Here is a 22,804-nt window from a genome sequence, read left to right on the forward strand (position 1 = left end):
TTACTGTCTCCATTTTCATTTTTTCTCCTTTGACAGAAATAGTGCAGCTACAGATGTATAATATTTCAAACATATGTATAGGCCTTTATTATTGAATTATAGTCAATAAATGTGTACAAATATACATAAGTGTACACAAATGTGTGGTATTTTATTAGTTCACTTTTTGTTCAGTTATTTTAACGAAATGATGGGCTGGTTATGATTTGAAGAATATATTATTATTGTATGCAGGGAGAATTAAGTTTATTTATACAAAACAGAATAATTAACAAAAAACTAAATCTGCAAGATATGATGAACACACTGGACTGTCTCCAGAAGGAATTTCTTAAAACCATAAATAAGCAAAAATAACAACATACAGCCCAGAAATACAAATATGCCACTCTCAAATAGTTTGGGCAAAAATAAAAGACTCAAGCGATGAATCATATTACCTATTATCTCTAATTGCCCAAATACTAACACTTTAAAATAAATAAACTATTTCCTCAGATTCCTGTCACCCCTACTCTTTTAGATGGTTCAGTTTATTAGACAGTATAGTCCTCAAGTTCTTTTTAGGAAGCAAAAAAAAGAAGCTCACTGGAAGCATGAAATTATCCACCTTCCCAAAATGCAAACATCTTAAAATCTTTGAGTTACAAGTATTTTATGTAATTCTCTTCACATCAACTTTCCAACATCCAAAATTTAACAATTAACGCACAAAAAGTTTTAAAAACAAAATTGTATATACAGTGGTATGAAAAGGTTTGGGCGCCCCTGATCATTTTCTAGAGTTTCCTTTATAAATCATTGGTTGTTTAGATCAGTAATTTAGTTAATTAAAAAGGTTCCAAAATACCTTTAACCAGAAACCAGACTCTGATTGGAAGCTATAGGAAGTGTTTAGATGCTGTTATTTCTGCAAAAGAGGTTCTACTTAATATTGATGTATTTTTTCTGTTTGGGTGTCCAAATTTGTGCACCTGCCTAATTTTGTATAAGAAATTATTGCACACTTTCTGTAAATCCTATAAATTTCATTTCACTTCTCAAATATTACTGTGTTCATCTGCTATATGATATATTTAACTTAAATTGCTGACCCAAATAACCAATGCTTTATAAAGGAAAATCATGAACATGATCAGGGCTGAGGAGACTTAGTTGTGACTCTCAGGGCTCCACCTACTCACATCACTCACATACAGGGCCAAAGAGCCTATCTTTCCCTAATTAGGACATGTTTATTAGCTTCCTATTTCGTTTCCCCGAGTGTCTTGCTACTGAGTTTGAGCCCTCTAAACGACATGTTAAAATTTAGTTTTTAGTTAAAACACCAATGCTTTTTTTTATTTCCTTTTATTTGTATTTCTATTTTAAAATTAATTTCTTCATTTATTATTCCAATAAAGCATGAAATGCTTAAGTTGTGTTAAGCAGTCATTCAGTGTTTTTTGGCTTTTCACAACTTTTAACCAATAAATTGTGTAAATACACTGAGGTTTTAGAGGTAAGACAGCAGTGGCATATTTTTCTGAGTAAAGATTCATATCAAATAAAGAGAAAACAAGTGGTGATCTGAACCTCCCCACTCGGGCACTTAAATACTACTTCTCCTTTTTTGAAAACACACTCTTTCTCTACTGCACCATGACTCTCATCTCCCTGCTTCTTCTGGTTGTTCTGCTGCCGTACCCAGGACACTCTGGTAAGGGTCATCTAACAAAGCTACTTTTAATGCAATGTGCAGTACAGGTCAGGGTGGGAATTTTCAATGATTAATGTGGGGGTCAAGTATTTCTTTGGGGTGTAAATGGAAGCCAGTACAGCGCAGGCACATGCTTCACTAAACAATCCTTACAGTGTCTCGCATCCTTACTGTAATGTCTACAGCACGTAAAAGATAAATCCATTACATCAGTTAATGAAGCACATACCACACAATAACCTTTATAGTCATAAATATTATAATATACAGCTAAATCCACAGTTAATCCTGCAAAAACACACACAAAGCTATTGGCTGCTATCAGCTTTCTCACCATTCAATTTTTATTCATATTCTACAGGATCTCTCCCACAGGAATCATTTGTTATTTAATTCTAAATAAACAGAAAATAACAATGTAACTGAAAATCCCTGTGGATAAGGCTTTTGTCCCATTTCATCCACATATTTTGACACTGGGACTACAATATTAAATGTTAAGGGGAGATTTAGGAATGCATTATATAGCTTGGCTAATGCCTTTTAAAAGCTTCGATATTGTTAAAAAGTATCCTAATAAAAAGATAGAAAATAAGTCTTACTTTAAAAATTGTAACACACCAGTTTACTGTAAAACTACTCATCTGAGTAAACAATTCCTCACTAGGTTCTACTGCAGCGAATGAAGCTTTTAATTTCTTGTTCACGTTTTCCTTCCGACTTAAAACACATTTCCATTCCACCTTAAAACACATTTCCCTTTTTAGACTGTGGTAAATGATAAAGTGTTTTAAGAGTTTTACACATTTCTGATTGGGTTTTGCAGAAATCACAAACAGTCCAAATAAAACAGAACGTGGATTCCCATTTGAATGTTGTGTTCCACCTTAAAAGCGCCACAAATAATATCTCCAGACTGTGGCCTGTGTGCCGCGACAGCAGCATTTAAGGCGGAATGGTAAATTAGCAGCATTTAAGGTAGGATAGTAAACTCGTGTGAATTATTTATGTAAGGAAAAGCGTGTTTAAAGTGCATATTTAGGAAAGCTAAGTAGATAGCAAGTACTTACACGTAATGCTGTAGCTTAAGCAGCGTGCGCACCTTAACTTAAGACGCAAGCCACGTGACCAATAATGGGCCAGGCAGGTAAACTAGAGGAATGCTTCTTAACGTGGAATAGTATGATCCTACGACGGCGTTTTAGGGCCATACAAAAAATAAATAAAAACTGTTCACTTCGAGAATAAAGTCGTAATATTACGAGAATAAATACGTAATATTACGAGAATAAAGTCGTAATATTACGAGATTAAAGTCGTAATATTATGAGATTAAAGTCGTAATATTACGAGAATAAATTCGTAGTATTTTAAGGGAAATGTAGTTCTAACTGCGTGGGTTGCCCTTTAAGAGCGGAGCACTGAAAGGGGCATTTTCCGCTCATTATCTGTTACAGGGCTAATCGCCATTTATCTATTATTTATTATCTACATTTATAACCTGCAGATTATTAATGTAGTGTTATAATTAGATAATACAGTGTCCAGATTTTCCCATAGCTGAGCCTTCAGCACCCCTGCCGCGAAAATCCTCCCGTGCGGGGAGAGCGTGCGCTGCGGCGCAGACATTTCCTGCCTTTTAGTTGGGTTTTTGTGAACAAAGGAACAGAAATAAAGTAAATTCCAGTCATGAATAAAGAAAATAAACCTGATGCAGGATGACTGTGTGTTAATCTATATCAAAATCAAATATACTGTGAAGTGTACGTGACATGCACGTCAATTATCTCAACAATGTGGAATTGTGTTCATTAATTTTCTTATTTTCAACAAACAAGAAGTATACATTATATACATATACTATTAAAAGACTTTGGTCCAACTGGACATTGTAAAAATGAGGAAATAACGATAATATAAAAATTATGTAATGCAGTGACACTTGTCTATGAATTGGTCATATAGAGCTGCTTTAAATCTGTAACACTATATACAATTAAAATAGCTGACTTAAAATAATATTAGAATGTTTTAAGATGTTTATTTGAAGGGGCAGTTTATAATATAATTTGTATCGATTTGATAATTTATTCCAGTACCTAAAAATGTGCTTTAAAAGTGACCAAATGTAATTGTATGATGTAGATGTAGACATTAATATCAAGAAACTACACTAAAGACAGTTATCCTGTTCATACAACTAATTTGTATGTCTAATATAAATTACACTTGAATGCAAATTAAATGTAAATTAAACCATTTAAACACATTATTTTCTGATACACCCTTACAAATCAAAACTGTACATAAACCGTGTAATCACAGATACTGTTTCTTCTCCATAGTGAAACGGCGTGACCAAGGTCTTTAAGTTTCCCATATGGTCACCTTTCACAGGTATATAATGATGGAAACACAAAATTGCATTTCATGTATAACATATGCTGTTTCTATATCTGATAAAATAGACTAAAGATCTGCACATTGTCAAATCACAGTGTCCTCCTTAAGAAACAAGTCACATGCCTCATATAAAATACATAGAATTTGTTAAAGCTATATTTTCGGAATTATGTGTTTATTAAATTATTTAACCAGGTTTAAAACGTGGAGGCTGACTGAGTGTATAATACTAAAAGTATTGCAGGGTTTTGTGTAAGGTTATATCAGTTTGTAAGGTAGACTATCTACTAGGAAATATTAAGAATATTTTAATATGAATTATGTTTATTTAATTAATATATGTTAGCTCTATATTACTAGTTATTGAGAAATTAATAAACACATTTCCACATTGCATAACTTTGACACGCATATCATGTTTCACAGTATATTTGATCTTGACAGCACAGAGACAATCATCAGTAAAATGTTTATTGTCTTTATTCATGACTGGAATTTACTTTATTTCTGTTCCTTTGGTCACAAAAAACAAACTAAAAGGCAGGAAATGTCCGCGCAGCAGCGCACGCTCTCCCCACACGCGGCAGGGGTGCTGAAGGCTCGGCTATGCCACCATGGGAAAATCTGGACACTGTATTATCTAATTGCAACACTACATTAATAATCTGCAGGTTATAAATGTAGATAATAAATAATAGATAAATGGCGATTAGCCCTGTAACAGATAATGAGCGGAAAATGCCCCTTTCAGTGCTCCGCTCTTAAAGGGCAACCCACGCAGTTAGAACTACATTTCCCTTAAAATACTATGACTTTATTCTCATAATATTATGACCTTATTCTTGTAATATTACGACTTTAATCTCGTAATATTACGTCTTTAATCTCGTAATATTACGACTTTATTCTCGTAATATTACAACTTTATTCTCGAAGTGAACAGTTTTTATTTATTTTTTGTATGGCCCTAAAACGCCGTCGTATGATCCACTTTAGGGGTGCTTGAAATCGTATCACAATATTCTTCCAGGCAGATACTGCATTGTTTTTGTAGTATTTAACACTATATGTAAGAAAAATCTTTAAATGTTAAAACTATTGTTTTAACCCCTTTAGGTGCGGTTGAATTCTTAATCGGGGGAATCTGACCCCCCCCCCCCCCCCCAATACCCCCCGTAATTCGCAGTTTGTCTTTTCAAATTATGTAGTAAACTAAAAATCAACAAAAATAGAGATAATTGTTTTTTATTGGACTGACTACTTTCTGTCTAAGTTAAGCAAAATCTTTTGAAAATACTGAAATATTTTTTTTCGAAGTGACAATATGAAAACTGATCAATGTTTTTGTTTATTGGGTACTTTCAGAATTAGCAATATACTCAAAGAAAACGAAAGAGGAAGAACACATTGAAACTTTTAAAAAGTGTGATAAAACAGCTACTGAAACAACAGACAGTAACAAACAAATGAGATTGTGCGTACATGGTTGCCAAAATATCCAGCCCAAAATGTATCCATCAAATTTTGCCATTCAGAAGCTTAAACTAGCCAAAAATCTAAGGTTGTCGTGTGTTTAATTAAAGCAACTTAACTTAAAAGCTCTGTTAATCTTACCTTTCCTTTAATAATAATTGCAGGATCATTTGCTATGGTCAGTGTCAGTGAATCACCACATACAATATTCAGTTTCTCCAAAACTGTTATATTGAGTTAAGAGTGCTTCTTGCTGTAATATTTCAGGCATCTCCAAGTGTCCTTCCGCCATCTCCAAGTGTCCTTTTGGGCATCTCCAAGTGTTCTTTTGGGCATCTCCAAGTGTCCTTTTGGGCATCTCCAAGTGTCCTTTTGGGTATCTCCAAGTGTTTTTTTGGGCATCTTCAAGTGTCCTTTTGGGCATCTCCAAGTGTCCTTTCGGGCATCTCCAAGTGTCCTTTTGGGCGTCTCCAAGTGTCCATTTGGGCATTTCCAAGTATCCTTCCAGCATCTCCAAGTATCCTTTCAGGCATCTCCTTGTGTCCTTCTGGGTATCGCCAAGTGTTCTTTTGGGCATCTCCAAGTGTCCTTATGTGCGTTTTCAAGTGTCCTTTTGGGCATCTCCAAGTGTCCTTTTGGGCATCTCCAAGTGTCCATTTAGGCATCTCCAAGTGTCCTTCCAGCATCTGCAAGTGTCCTTTCGGACATCTCCAAGTGTTCTTTTGGGTATCTCCAAGTGTCCTTTTGGGCATCTCTAAATGTCCCTTTGGGAATCTCCAAGTTTCCTTTTGGGCATCTCCAAGTGTCCTTTTGGCATCTCCAAGTGTCCTTTTGGCATCTCCAAGTGTCCTTTTGGGCGTCTCCAAGTGTCCTTTTGGGCGTCTCCAAGTGTCCTTTTGGGTTTCTCCAAGTGTCTTTTTGGGCATCTCCGAGTGTCCTTTCCGCATCTCCAAGTGATCATTTGGGCATCTCCAAGTGATCATTTGGGCATCTCCAAGTGTCCTTTTGGGCATCTCCAAGTGTCCTTTCGGGCATCTCAAAGTGTCCTTTTGGCATCTCCAATTTTCCTTTCGGGCATCACCAAGTGTCCTTTTGGGCGTCTTCAAGTATCCTTTTGGCGTTTCCAAGTGTCCTTTTAGGCATCTCCAAGTGTCCTTTTGGGCACAAAGAGACAAAGAGAGCAAAAGAGCATTTATCATTGAATGAAAAACAAACCAGATGTTTAAAAATGCAGTCTGTGTATAAAAGCGCATCCCGTGCGTAAAAAAAGAATTTTGTGCGTAAAAACGCATACCGTGCGTAAAAGCGCATACCATGCGTAAAACGCATTCTGTGCATAAAACGATACGTGCACCCTGATCATTTACGCATTAATTTTTTAGGGTAGCGGAAACTTCACACCAACTCCGACGTGTTTTTGTCTTTCAGTGCTCTGTGCTAAACACCATAGCTCTTAATAATCCCCATTATTTATGTTTATCTCTCTGCTTTTTTCTCCTTTTATTTGCTCTTTGATTTCCTAATCCGCGGTTCTTTTTAGACCATGAACTGCATCAGACGATCCTCGCTCCTGATTTTTATAAACATTTTCTATATAATTTCTTGTATGGCTGTATGTTTCTATGATATATTTTAGCAAATCAGTCATTCAAAATTTAAGGTATTCCTCAATCATTCATTTTTTTCATCTTTATTGCTACTTTAAGAAGCTTTTGTATTTTGACCCACATTTACCATTTCACAGATCAGCACAGCTGAAGTCAGGGTTTCAGGTACATTTGCATTTAGGAAAGTAGATCGCTTTAAAACATCCATATTTTAATACAGTAGTATTCTTTTTTATTCTATTTTATATATTTTTTTTATTTGTTTTGCTATTTTCTGTAAGGCATTATTATTATTATTATTATTATTATTATTATTATTATTATTATTATTATTATTATTATTATTATTGTTGTTGTTGTTGTTGTTATTATTTTTGTATTATTATTTTTATTATTATTATTTACACAATCTGTATATAAAAGACATAATCTTAGCAATGTATTGTTATTTACAAAATCTACAAAGGTTTACAGTTTTTGTTTTGTTTCTACTGAATGAAGATTTTTAAGAAAGAAACCCTCAGCCATACATAATTTAACATAAAAAACATTTTGTGATACAAAATTGACTTTTTTAAAAGTAAAAAATAAAATAAGGATATACTATAATCGAAACAATTTAACTGAAGAATAATTAAATTAATTAAAATCAGTCGGGCCACTTTTGACTCATGTAGAGCATCAAAGGGTTTAAAATTGGACTCCGCTTCGCAGTCCGTCAGTTTTGGACTCTGAAAGTGTCATGCGTGTGTTTTTAAAACTCGAGGTGCGTTTGTTTGGTCCGTAATAAAAGCCCTTAGTGTGGGACCTTTTAATCACATATGAGAACACAGCGGCGATTTTTCAGTGTTAAAACAACAGATGTGCTAACCGTAGTGATAAGACATGTAAGCACAAGGAAAAATAATGACTCAACAATTTCCTAACTATATTTACATTTTGTTGTAAGGCAGAGAAATTCTATGTAAAACGTAAAAAGGATATAAAAAGGATCTAGATTTATCTCCGGAACTTACCTATCACTCCAACATTCGGTAAATAAGGTGAGATGAACAGACAGATTCACACACTGTGCTGCGATGCTCTCAGGATGCTCAGTATTTGTCACTTAGGAGCTTCATGGGATAAAATAAAGGACTAAATGCTGTAAGAAATTTTACACAGATTTTAAAGGGTCTGTGACACAAGTGTCACCATGGTGTTACACCAGGGTCACAGAGGACACGTGGGTTCTTTTGGATAAAGATAATGGATAATGTTCCGTGCATAAAAACGCATACCTTGCGTAAAAACGCATTCCCTGCGTAAAGGCGCATTCCGTGCGTAAAAGCGCATACTGTGCATAAAAGGCCTTCAGTGCATTAATCAAAACGCGCACCCTGTCATTTAGGCAATAGGTCCATTCGGGTACGATTTTTAAGGTAAAGGAAACTTCACGCCAACTCCGAGAGGTTTTTTTTACCTTCTGTGCTCTGTAAATGGGGCTAAACATCATAGCTCTTATAAATCCCCATTCTTTTAGTGTATCTCTCTGCTTTCTAATCCATTCATCTTTAATTTCCTCCTCCACGCGAGCGCACGCTCATCAGCCAGAGAGAAGTTATTCCGTGGTTCTTTGTAGAACATAAACAGCAGGTTCCCCCGCCTTTCAGCTCTGATTTCAGCTCTGCTCTGGAATAGATTAATTCAAACTAATCAGCTGAAGAACGAGCTATATAAGCTTCTCTCTGCTGCTGCGTTTTTTGTTGGTCTGCAGCCAAAACGACTGAGATCTCGGATTTTTCCATCTGTGCTCTATAAACGGGTTCTGCTCCTTTTCTTTCTTTTTGTACTCCACGCTCCACTCCTGACTTTAAAAACATGTCTAAATAACATCAGCTCTGATTTCAGTTTTGCTCTGGGATAGATTAATTTAAACTTTATAATCAGCTGACCAGAGCTATAAGCTTATTTTTGCTGCTGCGATATTTTGTTGGTCTGCAGCCAAGAAGATGAGCTCTGCTGCTCCCTGGAGCTAAGCTCTGATTGGTCAGCCTGGTTTTAGCGCAACTGACGGCACAACAAAAGATCGAACATGCCCCGATTAAAAAAAATACGCCGCTGCGCAGTCCGTCAGTTCTGGAAAGTCATAATTAATATTTGTGTGTAAAATATGACGTTTTTTACGTCCGGATAATTAAAGCCCTTAATATGGGACGTTTTTTTATCACATCTGAGAACACTCCACTGTCATTGCTGCTAGATTCAAATAAATTAAAGTACATTTAATAGATCTGAATAGATCTACTTACCTCTCATTGTCCTAAATCTAAAAAAAAAAAACATCCTGCAGGGTGACATTCCTCGATTGACATCCCATGCCGGCTGGGATAGGCTCCAGCACCCCACGTTATATTTTATACACTTAGAGTAATACCACATATTTATTTCTAATGGTCTGTCATTTATGACTGGGAACACTACAGATGTACTGTACAACAGCTAAATACAACATTCAAAATGTAATAAGAATGATCAAAATGAATTTTATATTTAGATGCCCAGTACATATCATCACAAGATAAGCAGAAAAAATGAACTACATTCATACATAATCTGTCAAATTAGACCTGAATACAATAAAAGAGTTAATGGTGGTTTAAGTTAGTATTATTACATCATCAGCATATTGCCTAAAATTAGTCTTTTGAGTGTAATTTACATAATTTGTTTAAAGAACTATTTAAACCCCTGCTTCTTTCTATTTCAGCTAGTGTTCGTGATGGTATAGTAAACGGCACGGAGGCTAAACCACACTCCAGGCCCTACATGGTTTCTGTCCAAATAGATGAAAAACACCAGTGTGGTGGATTCCTTGTGTCTGAAAGCTTTGTCATGACTGCTGCACACTGCTGGAAAAAGTAAGCTTCTTATTAACTGTGCTTTATTTCTGTTGACATTTGAATTAAAATGTTTTATTTTTATAGATGCATTACTTATATTTTAATTACTGGCTGTATGTATCTACCAATCACACAAATCTGACTGATACATTTGTGAATTTGTGAAACTCATGATAGATCCACAGTGTGTTTGGACATTTTTAATAATATATTTAGGGTAGTATATAATGTTTAAGGCATACATATTTTTGTTAATTGTTTTTATATTTAATTAAATGAGTAAAATGTTCCCTTTAAGCAGAAAAGTAACCTTTACAGCAGTGGTTGGAGCTCATGATATCTCAAACAAGAATGAAGGTTCTATTCGCTTTCCAGTGGAGAAGTATGCAGTCCATCCTCAGTATCAGGATGATGAAACATATGACTATGATATCCTGCTTTTGAAGGTAAATACCTATATGCAAATACATATAACAGATACAGAGTATTTTAGCTTTTGGGAGTGGAATTTGCATCACACTGAATGGCCTTGTGATTATTTAGCTATTTTGATTTTGTAACAGCTAAAAGGAACAGTCATAAAGAGTGAAAGAGTCAAATGGATCTCCATCCCTGCACAAAAGGAGGACATCCCTGCCAACTCTGTCTGCAGTGTAGCTGGCTGGGGACGAACAGGAACCAAGAAATCTGGAAGTCACTGTCTTTTGGAGACAAATACCAAGATCATGGACAAGGCAAGATGTACCAGTCTCTGGGACACACCTATAACCCCAAGGATGGTTTGTGCACAACACCCTGGAGGACCTTGCTGGGTAAGAAAGAACAAATACGAATGACAAATATGAATTTATACTATATGCATATTCTGACCAGAAAAACAGAATTGTGCTCATTTGTGTTGTGTGTGTGTATGTGTGTGTGTGTATTTCTAACAGGGAGATTCCGGCGGTCCTTTGGTGTGTGACAGTGTTGCAGTTGGTATCGTTTCATTTGGTGACGCGAACACGTGTGACAAACCCATCCAGCCTGAAGTTTATACCAAAATATCTGAGATTCTTCCCTGGATCAAGTCCATAATTAACTCTTAAAGCAAAATGGTGCATTTGTCTCATTTCAGTTTAATAAAAGCATTTCCCAAGCATAGTTTTGAAATTTATTTCTTGCCTTTTTGTATTGCATTCCTTGCAATATTTTAAGTATATGTTTTCTAATATGTTACAAATGGTGCAGAAAAGAATAAAAAACAGTTTACAACTGCATCCCCACCAACCCCCACCACGCTTTGAGCATTACTTAATTTATTAAATGACTGAATAAATAAAAAAAAGAGTGAAATGATCAAAGTAGTAGAGGTTCTAAAGAAAGTCAAGTGTCTAATATTGTGTTATGCTTTTTTTTGACATAATTTGTGTATGTTATATTGTGATTTGCCTATATTTTGGCTGCGATGTTAAATGTTTAAAGTTAATACATTTGAATTTGATAGTCTTGTACTCGCATTTGCTTTGAAAAGAAAGCCAACACATATTTATGCAACAGTGAAAATACCATTGCCCTCACCATCTGTGGATCAAAAGGTCTTTTGGGTTTTCTATTTTACACGCTCATTCTTAAAGCCATTGACTGTTGTGAAGGTGATACAGCTCATTTATTATTTAATCTTCATCAGTGCACTCTCTCTCACAAAACAAACAATAAGAATACATCACATTTCTTAAAAATTATTTTTATTATAAAACCATGTGAGTTACAAGGATGTTTAATAATATTTCCGATGTTCTTAAAAAAATATTTACAAAAAAAAAAAAAAAACACCCGATAAATTCCTTTAAATGAAACAATCTCAGCCAGTGTATAACAAAAATTATTTCACTCTTGTCATCATCATTGTTGTCATCATTATCAAACCAAATAATTCTTGGTTTACTTTTCCAGAAGTGCATGAAGGCATTTTTAATAAAAAAGAAAACAATGTGCTGAGATTGAAAAAAAAATTATATAACAAAAACATAATTATAATTTAAACACTGACTAGTGTTTAATTAGATAATCGTCTTATAGTTGGCACACTGGTACTGAAGCATCTACAGTGTAAACTAACTTCACTACAAACTAGAATTAAACTAAAGTACAGAAAGCTCAGTTGGTGAAGGATTTCAATCGGTGCTAAAGAAAATACACAGGAATAAAAAAAAAAAAAAAAACTTGTGCTAAATTACAAACTCTATGTAAAATGCAGCCATAGGGATCAGTTTCAGATTGTCAGAACTGAGTGATATAACGGTGTTTAAACACACAGTGGATACAGGGTGGCACATTACATTCAGTCTTTTTAATGTTCACACACACACACAGTTCTTCAACACTGCTGATAATAGTGTGCGTAAAGCATAAACAGATGATAAATGAAGGAAACATAAATGAAGTGCATAAATATTCAAACCAAACTGAATATTAATGAATTACAACTTGTATGTCCCAAAATTAGACCCCTTTTCCTTTACAGGGACATTCCGGCCTAAAATTCACAGTGTGGCGCTGTGAGAGATCCTATAGAGCAGCTTTGTGTTTTGAGCCTCATCAGAGCAGGAAATTATATACTTTGTGTCCTTGTTTATTGATATCTCACTACAATAACCACCATGCATTGCATGCAATGTATCCAAACTTCAGGACACATCATTAGAAAGTCTTTGAACTGGTTGTCTTCATTCTAAACAGTCTTTATGCATTAGTAAGATCCGACAGTAAGAAGCACAGCTAGACACAGAATGCAAGCAAGTCTTGGAGATATGATAGAATATACCTCTCACATTAAATAAGCTCTCTACACACTCACTGTCCCCAAGCTAACAGCTAGGAAGTAAATCAGTGAGTTTTCAGGGCGGCAGTTTTTTACTATTAAATGTCAGCTGATGTAAAAAATTACATCTGTCTTTTTGTTTAAAAGCCTCTATAACGAGGGTCTTTGTTGCTATGAATTTGAAATCATAGGTCTCTGTTAGGGTGTAAGAGAATATCGAAAAACCCAAGGACTGCAAAATTTATTTTTGCAACAGGACTGACAAAAATGGGCAAAATTGATTATATATATATATATATATATATATATATATATGAAGAAATTAATATTTCTTATTAACAGTCACGACAGCAGAATTACCAAGTATCTGTACCTAAAAACTGAAATAATTAGGTGCCATTTAATGTAATTTACACTTTATCAATCATTTTCTATTGGGATCTATATGTTGATTTTGAATTATTGTCAGCCCAATAATTTTTAATTAACAGTTTCGGTGCAGACAGTGGTTTGTTTTGTGCCATTTTTAAACCTCAACCACTAGACAGCAGTACTCTGTATTCAGATTGTTCTGTACTGTTCAGTTTGTGTAAAAAGTTATTTTAATTAAATACATGTTTTAAATTTAAAGAAATTACAATATATAACTTTGCTGACTTTATTGCATATCCATTCATAACCCCTGTATTGTCATATGTACTGTATCACTACGTTCTTGCTAACACACAGCCCTGACCATTGGGTCTGTTGTCTCAATCTGTTAAAACTTGACACTAGTTGGCAAAAGCTGGGTGGAACATTATTGAAGAGGTGAGGAGGTGATGGGCAATTCAGACAAAACATATGAAACAAAACAAAAAGTCCAATAACTACAAAATATCTCATCAACATTAAGTTGATGGCAGAAGTGTTTCTCTCTATCACATTAAACGAGATCAGACTAGGTATATTTTACAATGCTAACGCAGTTGTCATATTTAATTAATAAAGTTCTGATGACTGATCTTTTGATGTCTTCACAATGTGTTTTTTCACAATTGTAATTCCTTAAATAAAGCAAGTTGTTTTTTTGTCTGGACTGAGATTAGGCATGAACAAAACCCTGATTAAAAAACATTATTTCTTTTACTGTTGTTACAATAATAAGCTTTTTATGTTTTCTGTGATTGATCATAATAAAAAAATGCTGATAGTTTTTCAGGAAGTGTGGCCTTAAAATATCCTGAATCTGACAGTCCTGGGGATTTATTTTTGATATGGCACACCATAACTGAACTGATATGAGAACGATCTCAAAAATTAATGACATCAAAATTAAGTCAAATTTCAGTTCTACCAAATTTTTTTATGAGAATCAGTGACACACTTTTCGAAAGCCTCCATCTCTCTGGCCTTGTCCACACACATCTGAGTTCTTTTATAAACAGTTTGTCTTTTGGTCTTTTGTTTTTTCCCCATCAAAAGTGGATAATTGTTTCAGAGAATGCTGACGTCACAACAAATGCCCGCTTCTGACTGAATAACCTATACCTTCTCACTCCCTCTAGTGAACTGCATAAAACATAAAACAACATCTACATGCAGACAGCAGTAGATTTTAGATTTCCCTATAAATAAACGTAAATATTGTTCTTGGAATTTTGTTATTAGCATAAAACACTATACAGGGACTACTGTGAAGCATTTTCTGATCACTTGTTATGAGGTACTGTCGCCCTCTACAGGCCTTTACTCATGAAAGCGTTTTCGTCCCTGGGCAGACAGAAATATTTTCATAATCAACAGAAGGTAAATCTTTTTTCTGTTTAAAAGTTTTCAGATACCCATGAATTGGGCCCTAGTAACTAATGAAGGTACAAGCCTTAAGATTTGTCCAGCATCTGTAAAATACAATTTCCTGAAAATGTTGTGTACCTAAGGTGATTAGGGAACATTTTATTAAATCTGACCTGAAACAGAACTGACCCAAATAATCTGTAAATGATTTAGGGTAAAATAAACCTGAGTGCTGGAGTAAAATTTGTAATTATCATCATTATAATAATATTTTTTATTATTATATTAGATTAACACTTTTCTTCCCATATCAGCTGTAGTTGTTCACTGATAAAGTTACAGTTTACATACTAGTTTAGATACTGATGTGGTGCAGAGACTGCTCTGTTTAAGTAATGAAGAACCACAGATCATTCGGTGCAACTGTAGCTAAACTGAAAATTCAAATGAAAGCCACTAATGAACAGAATCACAGGATGGAATTTACAACTAGATGGATTTAAATCCATCAGGCACTGAAAATACCAGATTAAAGCTGAGAGTTTGGCACATCTTTAAACTGAACGGAATGAAGCCTCTTTGATACAGGCCAATAAAGGAGCTGGTAAAACTGCCCCAAGGCCACAACCTGTTTTCTGCACATCCAACCTAGCGTGGCGACAGAAAGTGATTAAGTTCCCTGCGAGACTTAATAAGTCAAACAAATGTGCTCTTATTATTAACATATGGTTTTGAACAGTTATTTTTCAGCAGTAATATTTTAAGTGAAAGCAAACTAAACCATTGTCTTATCATTCAGCCATTCACAAGCATTCAAATATCTGCATATGCTCCAACTCCAACCACATGCACCTTTGGACAAAGGCTGAACCAACAGCACCAGTGGTGAAAGCATGGGATGCTCCATCATATGAATGGAGAAAAGGAGAATGGTATCCATGATTATCTGTCTCGTTTCTGCACTCCGTTATCCTGCTTCACACCATCTGATCATCCGTCAGTTCAGTCAGAATGCCCAGATACAGCAGAGATGCAATAATAAATACAAGTCTGATGACATGGCTGAGTGAAATTGCAGTCAAATCGATAAGCGGTTCAGGTCAGTCTCCTTTTGTACTGTCCAAGTTGACCACCCGGAGTTCAGTTAGAGTCGCAGGGCTACTGCTGCCGCCGGGCTGCTGGTTTATCAGCATCTGAAACACAGAGAAATAATTTGATGATGTCAAATATACATACAGTGTATATGGACAAATATACTGGGGCATCTGCTCATTTACTGTTTATTCATAAATGTAGAACATTTAAAAATTAGAGTTTATCCAACTTTTCTAGAAGTAACTGTCTTTACTGTACAGGGAAGGCAAGAAGGCATCTTTACTGAGATCACAGTTCCACTGCTCCACAGCTTAATGCAGGTGAAACAGGTAAAGTAACTAAATGCATTAATCAGAAGGGATGTCTATTAAATTACTTTTAGATTGTAAGCATTAGACATTTATGTTTATAAATTGTTATATATGTTACTTGCTGATTTGCACATTATTGCTACACACAATTCGCAGTAACAGGATACTTAAAATACTGGTTAATGAAAAAGTAATTACTAACAAGATATGAGATAAATATATGAAATACAGTGGTGTGCAGTGAGGCCCTTCAGAGTAGGGGTGACAATAAGTGCATGTAAATAATTACAGAATTTTTAATCAGGAAATATATATTCTAGTTATTGTAAGTTGGACTTATTTTATAAATTAACTAAAATAAAAAACAGCAACTAATTTAAAGCATTAGTCTGTGTTTTAGTTGCCATAGGACTCTTAAATGACTGACAGCGGTACTGACCAATCAAAGCTGTTTAAAATTGGTTCTGCCCCCTTGTATCTGCTTGTGGACTTTTCTCCTGATTTTGAATAAGGTGTAGTAATGAGTCTGTTAGCATAGTCGAAGGACAGTCTAACCAATCAGATTCATGATTTTCACCACGGGGGCGGGGCCATGGGTGTCTAACCCATTCTGAGCGCTCTGCTGAAGGGGAACACTTTGATTAGTCGTAAAACAGCGCGCATAGCTAAGTATCACGTAAATGCGACTGCAAATAAGACAGATATTGTGTCACATCATATTAAAAAGCCCTTTTAAAGGCTGTTCTTCAATGTGAAACTAAATCCCAGTAATTGGTCGCCTGACTGGTGACTTTTTGTGTGTACTTAATGTTTTGGCTGCCCTGGTGGACTGTCGTCATACAAATGAATGATATTTGTTGAACGGTTGTACTTGTAGGAAAATTAAGCATAGATTGTTGTGGTCTATTGTATACTTTTGAGGTTTGTAGCCGTATTTGTTGGCTGTTTATGTGTTCATATAAGTTCATATAAATCAGTCAAGACAGAGAATATGTAGTTATTGTAATTATTATCTATGTGCCGCTGGGGGGGGTTGCAGAAGGGGTACCCACTATATTCACTGCACACCACTGATAAAATATGAGGTAAAATGCTGTTTGGGCCAGCCCTACACAAGTGACACAGCTGATACAAGAGTAAAGTTACCGAGTGCAGAGGGACAGCAGAGACAGGAATTTGTACAGTTCCTTGAGGACCTGTGAGGAACATCTGTGGAACTGCACCTAAAGATATGCAGATACACATGTACATACACTGTAACTTGGCACCGTGATGTGAAAGAAATAATCTCTTATGTTTAACAACAAAGAAAGCAGTAGAGCTAACCGGACTCTTGCGACTGGCTGTGTGCCACATGCATGGCTGTGGCAGGTGAGGTAAATGGGTTCAGCACCGTGAGGCCTCTGTCTGGCAGTGATGAGGAGGATGCGGCATACATCACTGCACTGGGATACATGACATGCCCCGCCAGCGAGGAAGGCACAGATGTCATTACAGCAGTCTGACTTACTGTGACAGAGAGAAAGCAAAAACAAACAAAAAAAAACACCTGAGATTAGATGGGCAAATGAAAATTTTCATTTGAAAATATTTCATCAGTAAGGCAGGTGACCATTACATTCCTGCACAACAGAGGCCAAGTGGTGAGAAACTGAGCAATCAGTGATGATGATTAGAGAGGGGCTGATAAACTGTGCAGCAACTTGCGGTATTACAGTTAGTAACTGTACTTGTCTTGAACATATGAAGCTGATGTGATTATGCATGCAGATAATTAGATAAGTTTGATATTTAAGCTGATGTTTGTCTGATATCTGAAGATGATGTTAATATGTTGGACTATTACATCTGCATTTTTTTGAAAACCTGTATAAATAAATGTTACATGTCTTGCAGGCACTTAGTATCTTACTAGTAGGGCTGGTAGAATTCTGGATAATCTCAGGGCTGCTGTCACCACTTGGAGGGCTTGTGTGGACTTGGATGGTCTGCAGCTGCTGAGATCCTGGACCACCTGATACAGAAACATCAGATAACATGTCTATAAAGTATCTACTAAAATACCCATACTTTACATTATTCCTGTACTACATTACCAGTATACAAGTATGACTAAAACAAAAATTGTGTTGGTGCAAACTTTCTTAATTTCAGACAGTTACTGTACCTTAAAGCCTGTTCTATACTTGTTTAATATTTATACTCCTGTGGCTAAACGGGAGCCACATTTACTTTAGAATATTACATGCCCTCTAATATTTTATTACATGTATATTACTTCAACTTAAAATGTGGGTAAAGCCTAATGGTCAAAACGTTAACTGACCAATCAAAAGCCAGCACTTTTGTGGACTACACAGAAACCTGTAGAAGACTACAGCATGTATATGCTAATATTATCCCATCAGTTAAAGTTAACATGTACCATGCAAAGTCCCACAGTTAATAATTTACTGATGTTGTGACTGAAGCCTTACACGCGGATAAACTGACTGGGCACTCACCAGACATGAGTGCAAACGCCCCAGGTAACTGCACCACTCCGGCTGCAGCTCCCCCTGCCTTCAGCACTGTGCTGTTAGAGTTAGCCACACTGTGCGAGTTCATGCCTGTTGATACTGGCCAGCTGGAAAGAGGTGGTCCAGTGCTCTGTGTCTGTATAACAGCTAACGAAGAAGGAGACTGGGTGGGTGAGGACTGACTGGTGCTGCTGGTGCAGACTGTGGACACATTCACTGGATTGAATGTTGGTTTCATCAGGTCCTAAAACAAACCACAAATACAAGTTTTAGATGAGCCCTGCATCACTCCATTACTTAACACACTTATTAATATACCCTCTAAAACCTGGCCCACTGTTTAACCACAGTATTTTTTTCAGATTTCTTTTGCTAAATTTAAACCTGTGGGAAAATGCAGGACAAAAGAACAACTCCAAAAAAGCCGGATTTCAACATCAACATTACACACAATACTTAAAACATGTGGGTTCACTGGTGGTTTTGAACAGCAAAAAAATGCTTATAGTGGAGCTGTAATCATAGCAAACCATAAATACCATCACCACCACCACTGTAATCAATCTGAGAAGGTAAGTTTCTCTATCATTAACCGCTTCACATAAAAAGCCCTCTGAATGTTTCCATCAACTAAACGAAACTGCATGTATCTGTACGGTTTATACGTTTATTTAAGGTGACATCCAAGATGTCAATATAAACACGCACACACAGACAGACAGACAGACATTTTGCACAACATTCAGCAGAGCTTCCAAAGCATTCATGATCTTTGTTGAGATATCAATAATAAAATATCAAAAATATCTGGAATATTAAAAAACAAAGTTTAACATTATTCAGCCTTATTAAATAAAAGGAAAGCATCCAAACTTTATTTTTCTTCAACTCAATTTCCTATTCTGACTACTGCATCAGTGAGCAAAATTGCTTACCAAATAAACCAATCACTTACTCGACAAATAAACCACTGACCTACACATCCACCCAACGACGTATCTACTGACCTGCACACCCAACCACTTACTTTCTGACACTCATCCAACATTCACCCATACCAACCAACTTATCCAACCACTTACCCACAGAGCAAAAAAGTCAACTCTGACCAACCCCCCAATTACTAACTCGCACACAAAACACTGACCACCAAACAACTGACTTGTGGATCAACTCACCCAATGACCACCCACTTACTGACCCATTCACAAACCACCCTGCAAAGAACTTACCCAACCAAACACTTTAACTGGTGTGGACCAGTGTCTATGTCTATGTAGACTAAAAAATGTGTTCTTACATTTGTGCACCGTTTTATTGTATTGTTGCATGATTTTTGTAAAAAGTAAAGTCATTTATGGAGGGGGCACATGGGAGACCAAGCTTATTGTTACAGGGGCTCTGCTACTTCAACCAGAACTGCCACTGCACAGAAACACAAACATTCTGCAGGCTTTGCTCACACACTGTGCCATATTTCATATATTAGAATAAAGCTCACCTTTGGTTCAGGCAACCCATCTGCCTCAGACACCTGGTAGGTCAGGTCCGTTTCCTCGAAACCAGTGGCACTCATGCGTTGGTCAGTGGAGGAGTCTGCACGAGGCGGTGAGTCTGGAGAGTTCAGACATGTCTGGATCAGTGCTTTTCCTGTCTCACTGGTGATCATCGGCTGCAGCTTCCGAGTCGCAAACGTGTAAACATGACCCGTCTCACTGGCCACCAACAACAACACCTGAGTACCAGTCAGAGTTGACAGTTCATATGCCTGCACAAGTGACCAAGAACAAAGAGAGAGAGAGTTAGCTTAATACACTTCACACTGTGACAAAACAGAGATATACAAACTAGAATTTTCCCTCTGGGATCAATAAAGTATCTATCTATCTTCTATCTATCTCACGTTATTGCTCTTCTGCATTTACTCATTCAAACATCAGTTCTGATCTCTAAAAAGTTCTGAGTTTTAGCTTCATTTAGATCAAACCAGCAGCCATGATTAACTTGGTTTACAGCAATGGTTTTGCACTAAACAAGGTTTAGTTATTGGATAAAAAACTGCTTACAGAAAGAAAAATAAATTGTGTAAACACAGAACATACAACATTCTTTGATGATTTAACAGTTTTAACAGTGCTGCTTTTCACTGTCATGATAAATGGTTAATATTCCCTAATACATTCACTTGTTTATTATTTATTATAACAGAACTTGCCCAGAAACGGGTCCGACGTGTGGCAAAACTGCTTAACGTATCTTGGTATTAACTGAAGCACTGTCTTATACAACCAGTCTTAATTGCAAGTGGATGATCAAAGAATCCTAGTAGGGAAAGCAGCTAGATAACATGAGCAAAAAGGACAATGCTTAACTTTAATACGGAAGATAACACTGCTGTCATAAACGGCCAGACCGACAGACAGACAGACAAATGGACAGACAGGTGTATTCTATTGATAACTGAAGGGGAAAGGCATGCAGGACCGCCATGTTTGTCCTACTGTAGCTTCTGGGAATATAATATAATATATTGCCTAGTTTATTTTAAAGGTGCTTTGTTCTGCATTGTTTACACAGATATGAAACTAGCTTCAGAAACCCTGTGCCAGTCCTAACTTATAATTTAGGTTGTCCAAGTTAACAGCTGAGCTTTCAATGTTACAAATATAACTAATCTAAAGTGTCCACTGACATGTAATAACGTTAGTAGAGAAACAAAACGCAAATCAAATTTATTATAGTTTACAGTCCAATTTGCTTTCACGGCAAATGCTGTTTTGTCAACATGTCAGCCTCCTACAGGCATGCTAAGCTATGTATGTGGTTCCTTCTATCAATTGCCCGTTCCACCTTAAATCGAGCAGCAGTTAGCAAGCTAACTAGCAGGTTAAATATCATACGGCGCCTGAGGCTCCTGCTTTATTTAAGGTGGAACGGAACACTCGTAGCTACCTAGCCTAGCTAAAAGAAGCAACAAACTTTGGATTCATAACAAACTTACTCACTTACTCACCTTCTTCATGATACCAGTTTTCCTTTTGCTAAAAGTCGTGTACCGTCTCAACTTGTTGTCAATAAACTCCATCTTAATCTTGACCCGTCCTCGGGTCTTTTTGCCCGGTTTAGCTCCGGCTACACCGCCCGCGACACTGAACCCAGCCGCCGCAGCTCCGGCCTCCGGCTCGGCTCTCTCACGCTTCACCCCTCTCCTCTCCCCGCCAGACACCGCCATGTCCTCCTCCTCCCCGGACTCAGAGTCCATCTCCGATCCGCTAATAACTACCTGGGTTTCGCAGGCCCTGTTACCAAACCGGGCGCCGTCAGGGAGTCCCATCCCGGAGCTCATTGCCCGCAGAGCCGCCTCACTTCCCCCCAACATCACACACTCACAGCAGCTGAGTCGCCGTGCTAGCTAACAGCTAACATAAACTAACAGAGTTTAAAACTGAAGCAGAAACGTGTTTAATTTAGATTATTCCCGACATGGATACATTTTTACCGCAGCGAAATGCTTCACCAACACATAAATAAAATAATTACACGCAGTGAATCCGCCGCTAACAACAGCGAACAAAGTTTAGCGAACAGAGCCGTCAATCAAACCGCATCACAACCTCAGCGCCTCCCATTTAAACAGGCATGTTTCTTAACTTGGCGTGCATCCGCCAAATTAGGTAGTTCCTAACTGATAATTTATAGTCGTAGCCAGTGCTTTTTAACAATTATGTCATGTCCTCCACCAATCAGTCAACTAACATATGTTCTGTTATGTTTTGTACAATATAAATGCAGCTATAAAACATGGTCATATAGTCAAACATCCCGAACAACACAGAGACGGGCTCGGATGTTTTGGGCCGGATCTACTTTGCTCCTTATAAAGAACGATGATATTGCCTTTTATGGTAACAACACTCCTTATTTGGAGAGTCAGAGCAGCTCGATTGGATTGGTTGAAATAGAAAGAGGCGGGACTTTAAAATAAAACCTATAAATCACAGGCTGCGTCTCAAAGTGCTTGCTACACTCTACGTAGTATACTGATGAAGGTTGATAAATCACACAGTCAGTAAATGCAAAATTGTAGTTATATTATAGTTAAGTATTATAACTATTATACATGCTTTTATTGTCATGGCAAACTGAAAATCTTGTTCTTCACAATGACAATTCAAAACTAAAACTAACAAAAATTTACTTTTTTAAGCCAGCCTCAACCTGTTGCAGTGTAATGGT

At 36.6% G+C, this 22,804-nt stretch overlaps 3 protein-coding genes across 5 annotated transcripts; 1 reads left to right on the plus strand and 2 right to left on the minus strand.

The window, feature by feature from the left end:
- Window positions 1-1,600: 1,600 nt before the first annotated feature.
- On the plus strand, window positions 1,601-11,207 carry LOC103031537 (mast cell protease 4). 2 transcript variants are annotated; one of them, XM_015601499.3, is made up of 5 exons: window positions 1,601-1,699; window positions 9,932-10,082; window positions 10,363-10,510; window positions 10,628-10,876; window positions 11,000-11,207. In XM_015601499.3, the coding sequence occupies exons 1-5, from the start codon at window positions 1,642-1,644 to the stop codon at window positions 11,150-11,152; spliced, it is 759 nt and encodes a 252-aa protein (XP_015456985.1). In that variant the 5' UTR covers window positions 1,601-1,641; the 3' UTR covers window positions 11,153-11,207. The 2 variants fall into 2 exon arrangements, with proteins under 2 accessions (XP_015456985.1, XP_022525866.1); XM_022670145.2 differs by having other exon boundaries at window positions 10,366-10,510.
- LOC125782296 (uncharacterized) lies at window positions 5,712-8,794 on the minus strand. Its single transcript, XM_049465919.1, has 2 exons — window positions 8,199-8,794; window positions 5,712-6,729 (listed from the first exon to the last, which is right to left on the minus strand). The coding sequence occupies exon 2, from the start codon at window positions 6,586-6,588 to the stop codon at window positions 5,980-5,982; it is 609 nt and encodes a 202-aa protein (XP_049321876.1). The 5' UTR covers window positions 6,589-6,729; window positions 8,199-8,794; the 3' UTR covers window positions 5,712-5,979.
- A 1,167-nt stretch (window positions 11,208-12,374) lies between the features above and the next one.
- Window positions 12,375-22,213, minus strand: srfa (serum response factor a). Of its 2 annotated transcripts, XM_007234016.4 has the most exons (7): window positions 21,582-22,208; window positions 20,070-20,336; window positions 18,554-18,812; window positions 17,962-18,063; window positions 17,376-17,558; window positions 17,196-17,272; window positions 12,375-15,836 (listed from the first exon to the last, which is right to left on the minus strand). In XM_007234016.4, exons 1-7 carry the CDS (start codon window positions 21,945-21,947, stop codon window positions 15,744-15,746), a joined length of 1,347 nt encoding a protein of 448 aa, XP_007234078.2. In that variant the 5' UTR covers window positions 21,948-22,208; the 3' UTR covers window positions 12,375-15,743. The 2 variants fall into 2 exon arrangements, with proteins under 2 accessions (XP_007234078.2, XP_049321771.1); XM_049465814.1 differs by lacking the exons at window positions 17,196-17,272; window positions 17,376-17,558 and having other exon boundaries at window positions 21,582-22,213.
- Between the last annotated feature and the right edge of the window lie 591 nt (window positions 22,214-22,804).

The sequence above is a fragment of the Astyanax mexicanus genome, chromosome 16 (genome assembly GCF_023375975.1).
Source record: "Astyanax mexicanus isolate ESR-SI-001 chromosome 16, AstMex3_surface, whole genome shotgun sequence".
Lineage (NCBI taxonomy): Eukaryota > Metazoa > Chordata > Actinopteri > Characiformes > Acestrorhamphidae > Astyanax > Astyanax mexicanus.

Excerpts from the sequence above, each read along its gene's own strand:
- LOC103031537 (XM_015601499.3), top strand. The coding sequence starts at position 1,642 with ATGACTCTCATCTCCCTGCTTCTTCTGGTTGTTCTGCTGCCGTACCCA. Across the intron at positions 10,083-10,362 it reads GCTGCACACTGCTGGAAAAA|CAGAAAAGTAACCTTTACAG; the intron begins GTAAGCTTCTTA and ends GTTCCCTTTAAG. Across the intron at positions 10,511-10,627 it reads ATGATATCCTGCTTTTGAAG|CTAAAAGGAACAGTCATAAA; the intron begins GTAAATACCTAT and ends ATTTTGTAACAG.
- srfa (XM_007234016.4), bottom strand. The coding sequence starts at position 21,947 with ATGTTGGGGGGAAGTGAGGCGGCTCTGCGGGCAATGAGCTCCGGGATG. Across the intron at positions 17,273-17,375 it reads CAGCCAGTCGCAAGAGTCCG|GTGCAGTTCCACAGATGTTC; the intron begins GTTAGCTCTACT and ends GCATATCTTTAG. Across the intron at positions 15,837-17,195 it reads CTGCTGTCCCTCTGCACTCG|ATGCTGATAAACCAGCAGCC; the intron begins GTAACTTTACTC and ends TCTGTGTTTCAG.
- LOC125782296 (XM_049465919.1), bottom strand. The coding sequence starts at position 6,588 with ATGCCCAAAAGGACACTTGGAGATGCCCAAATGATCACTTGGAGATGC.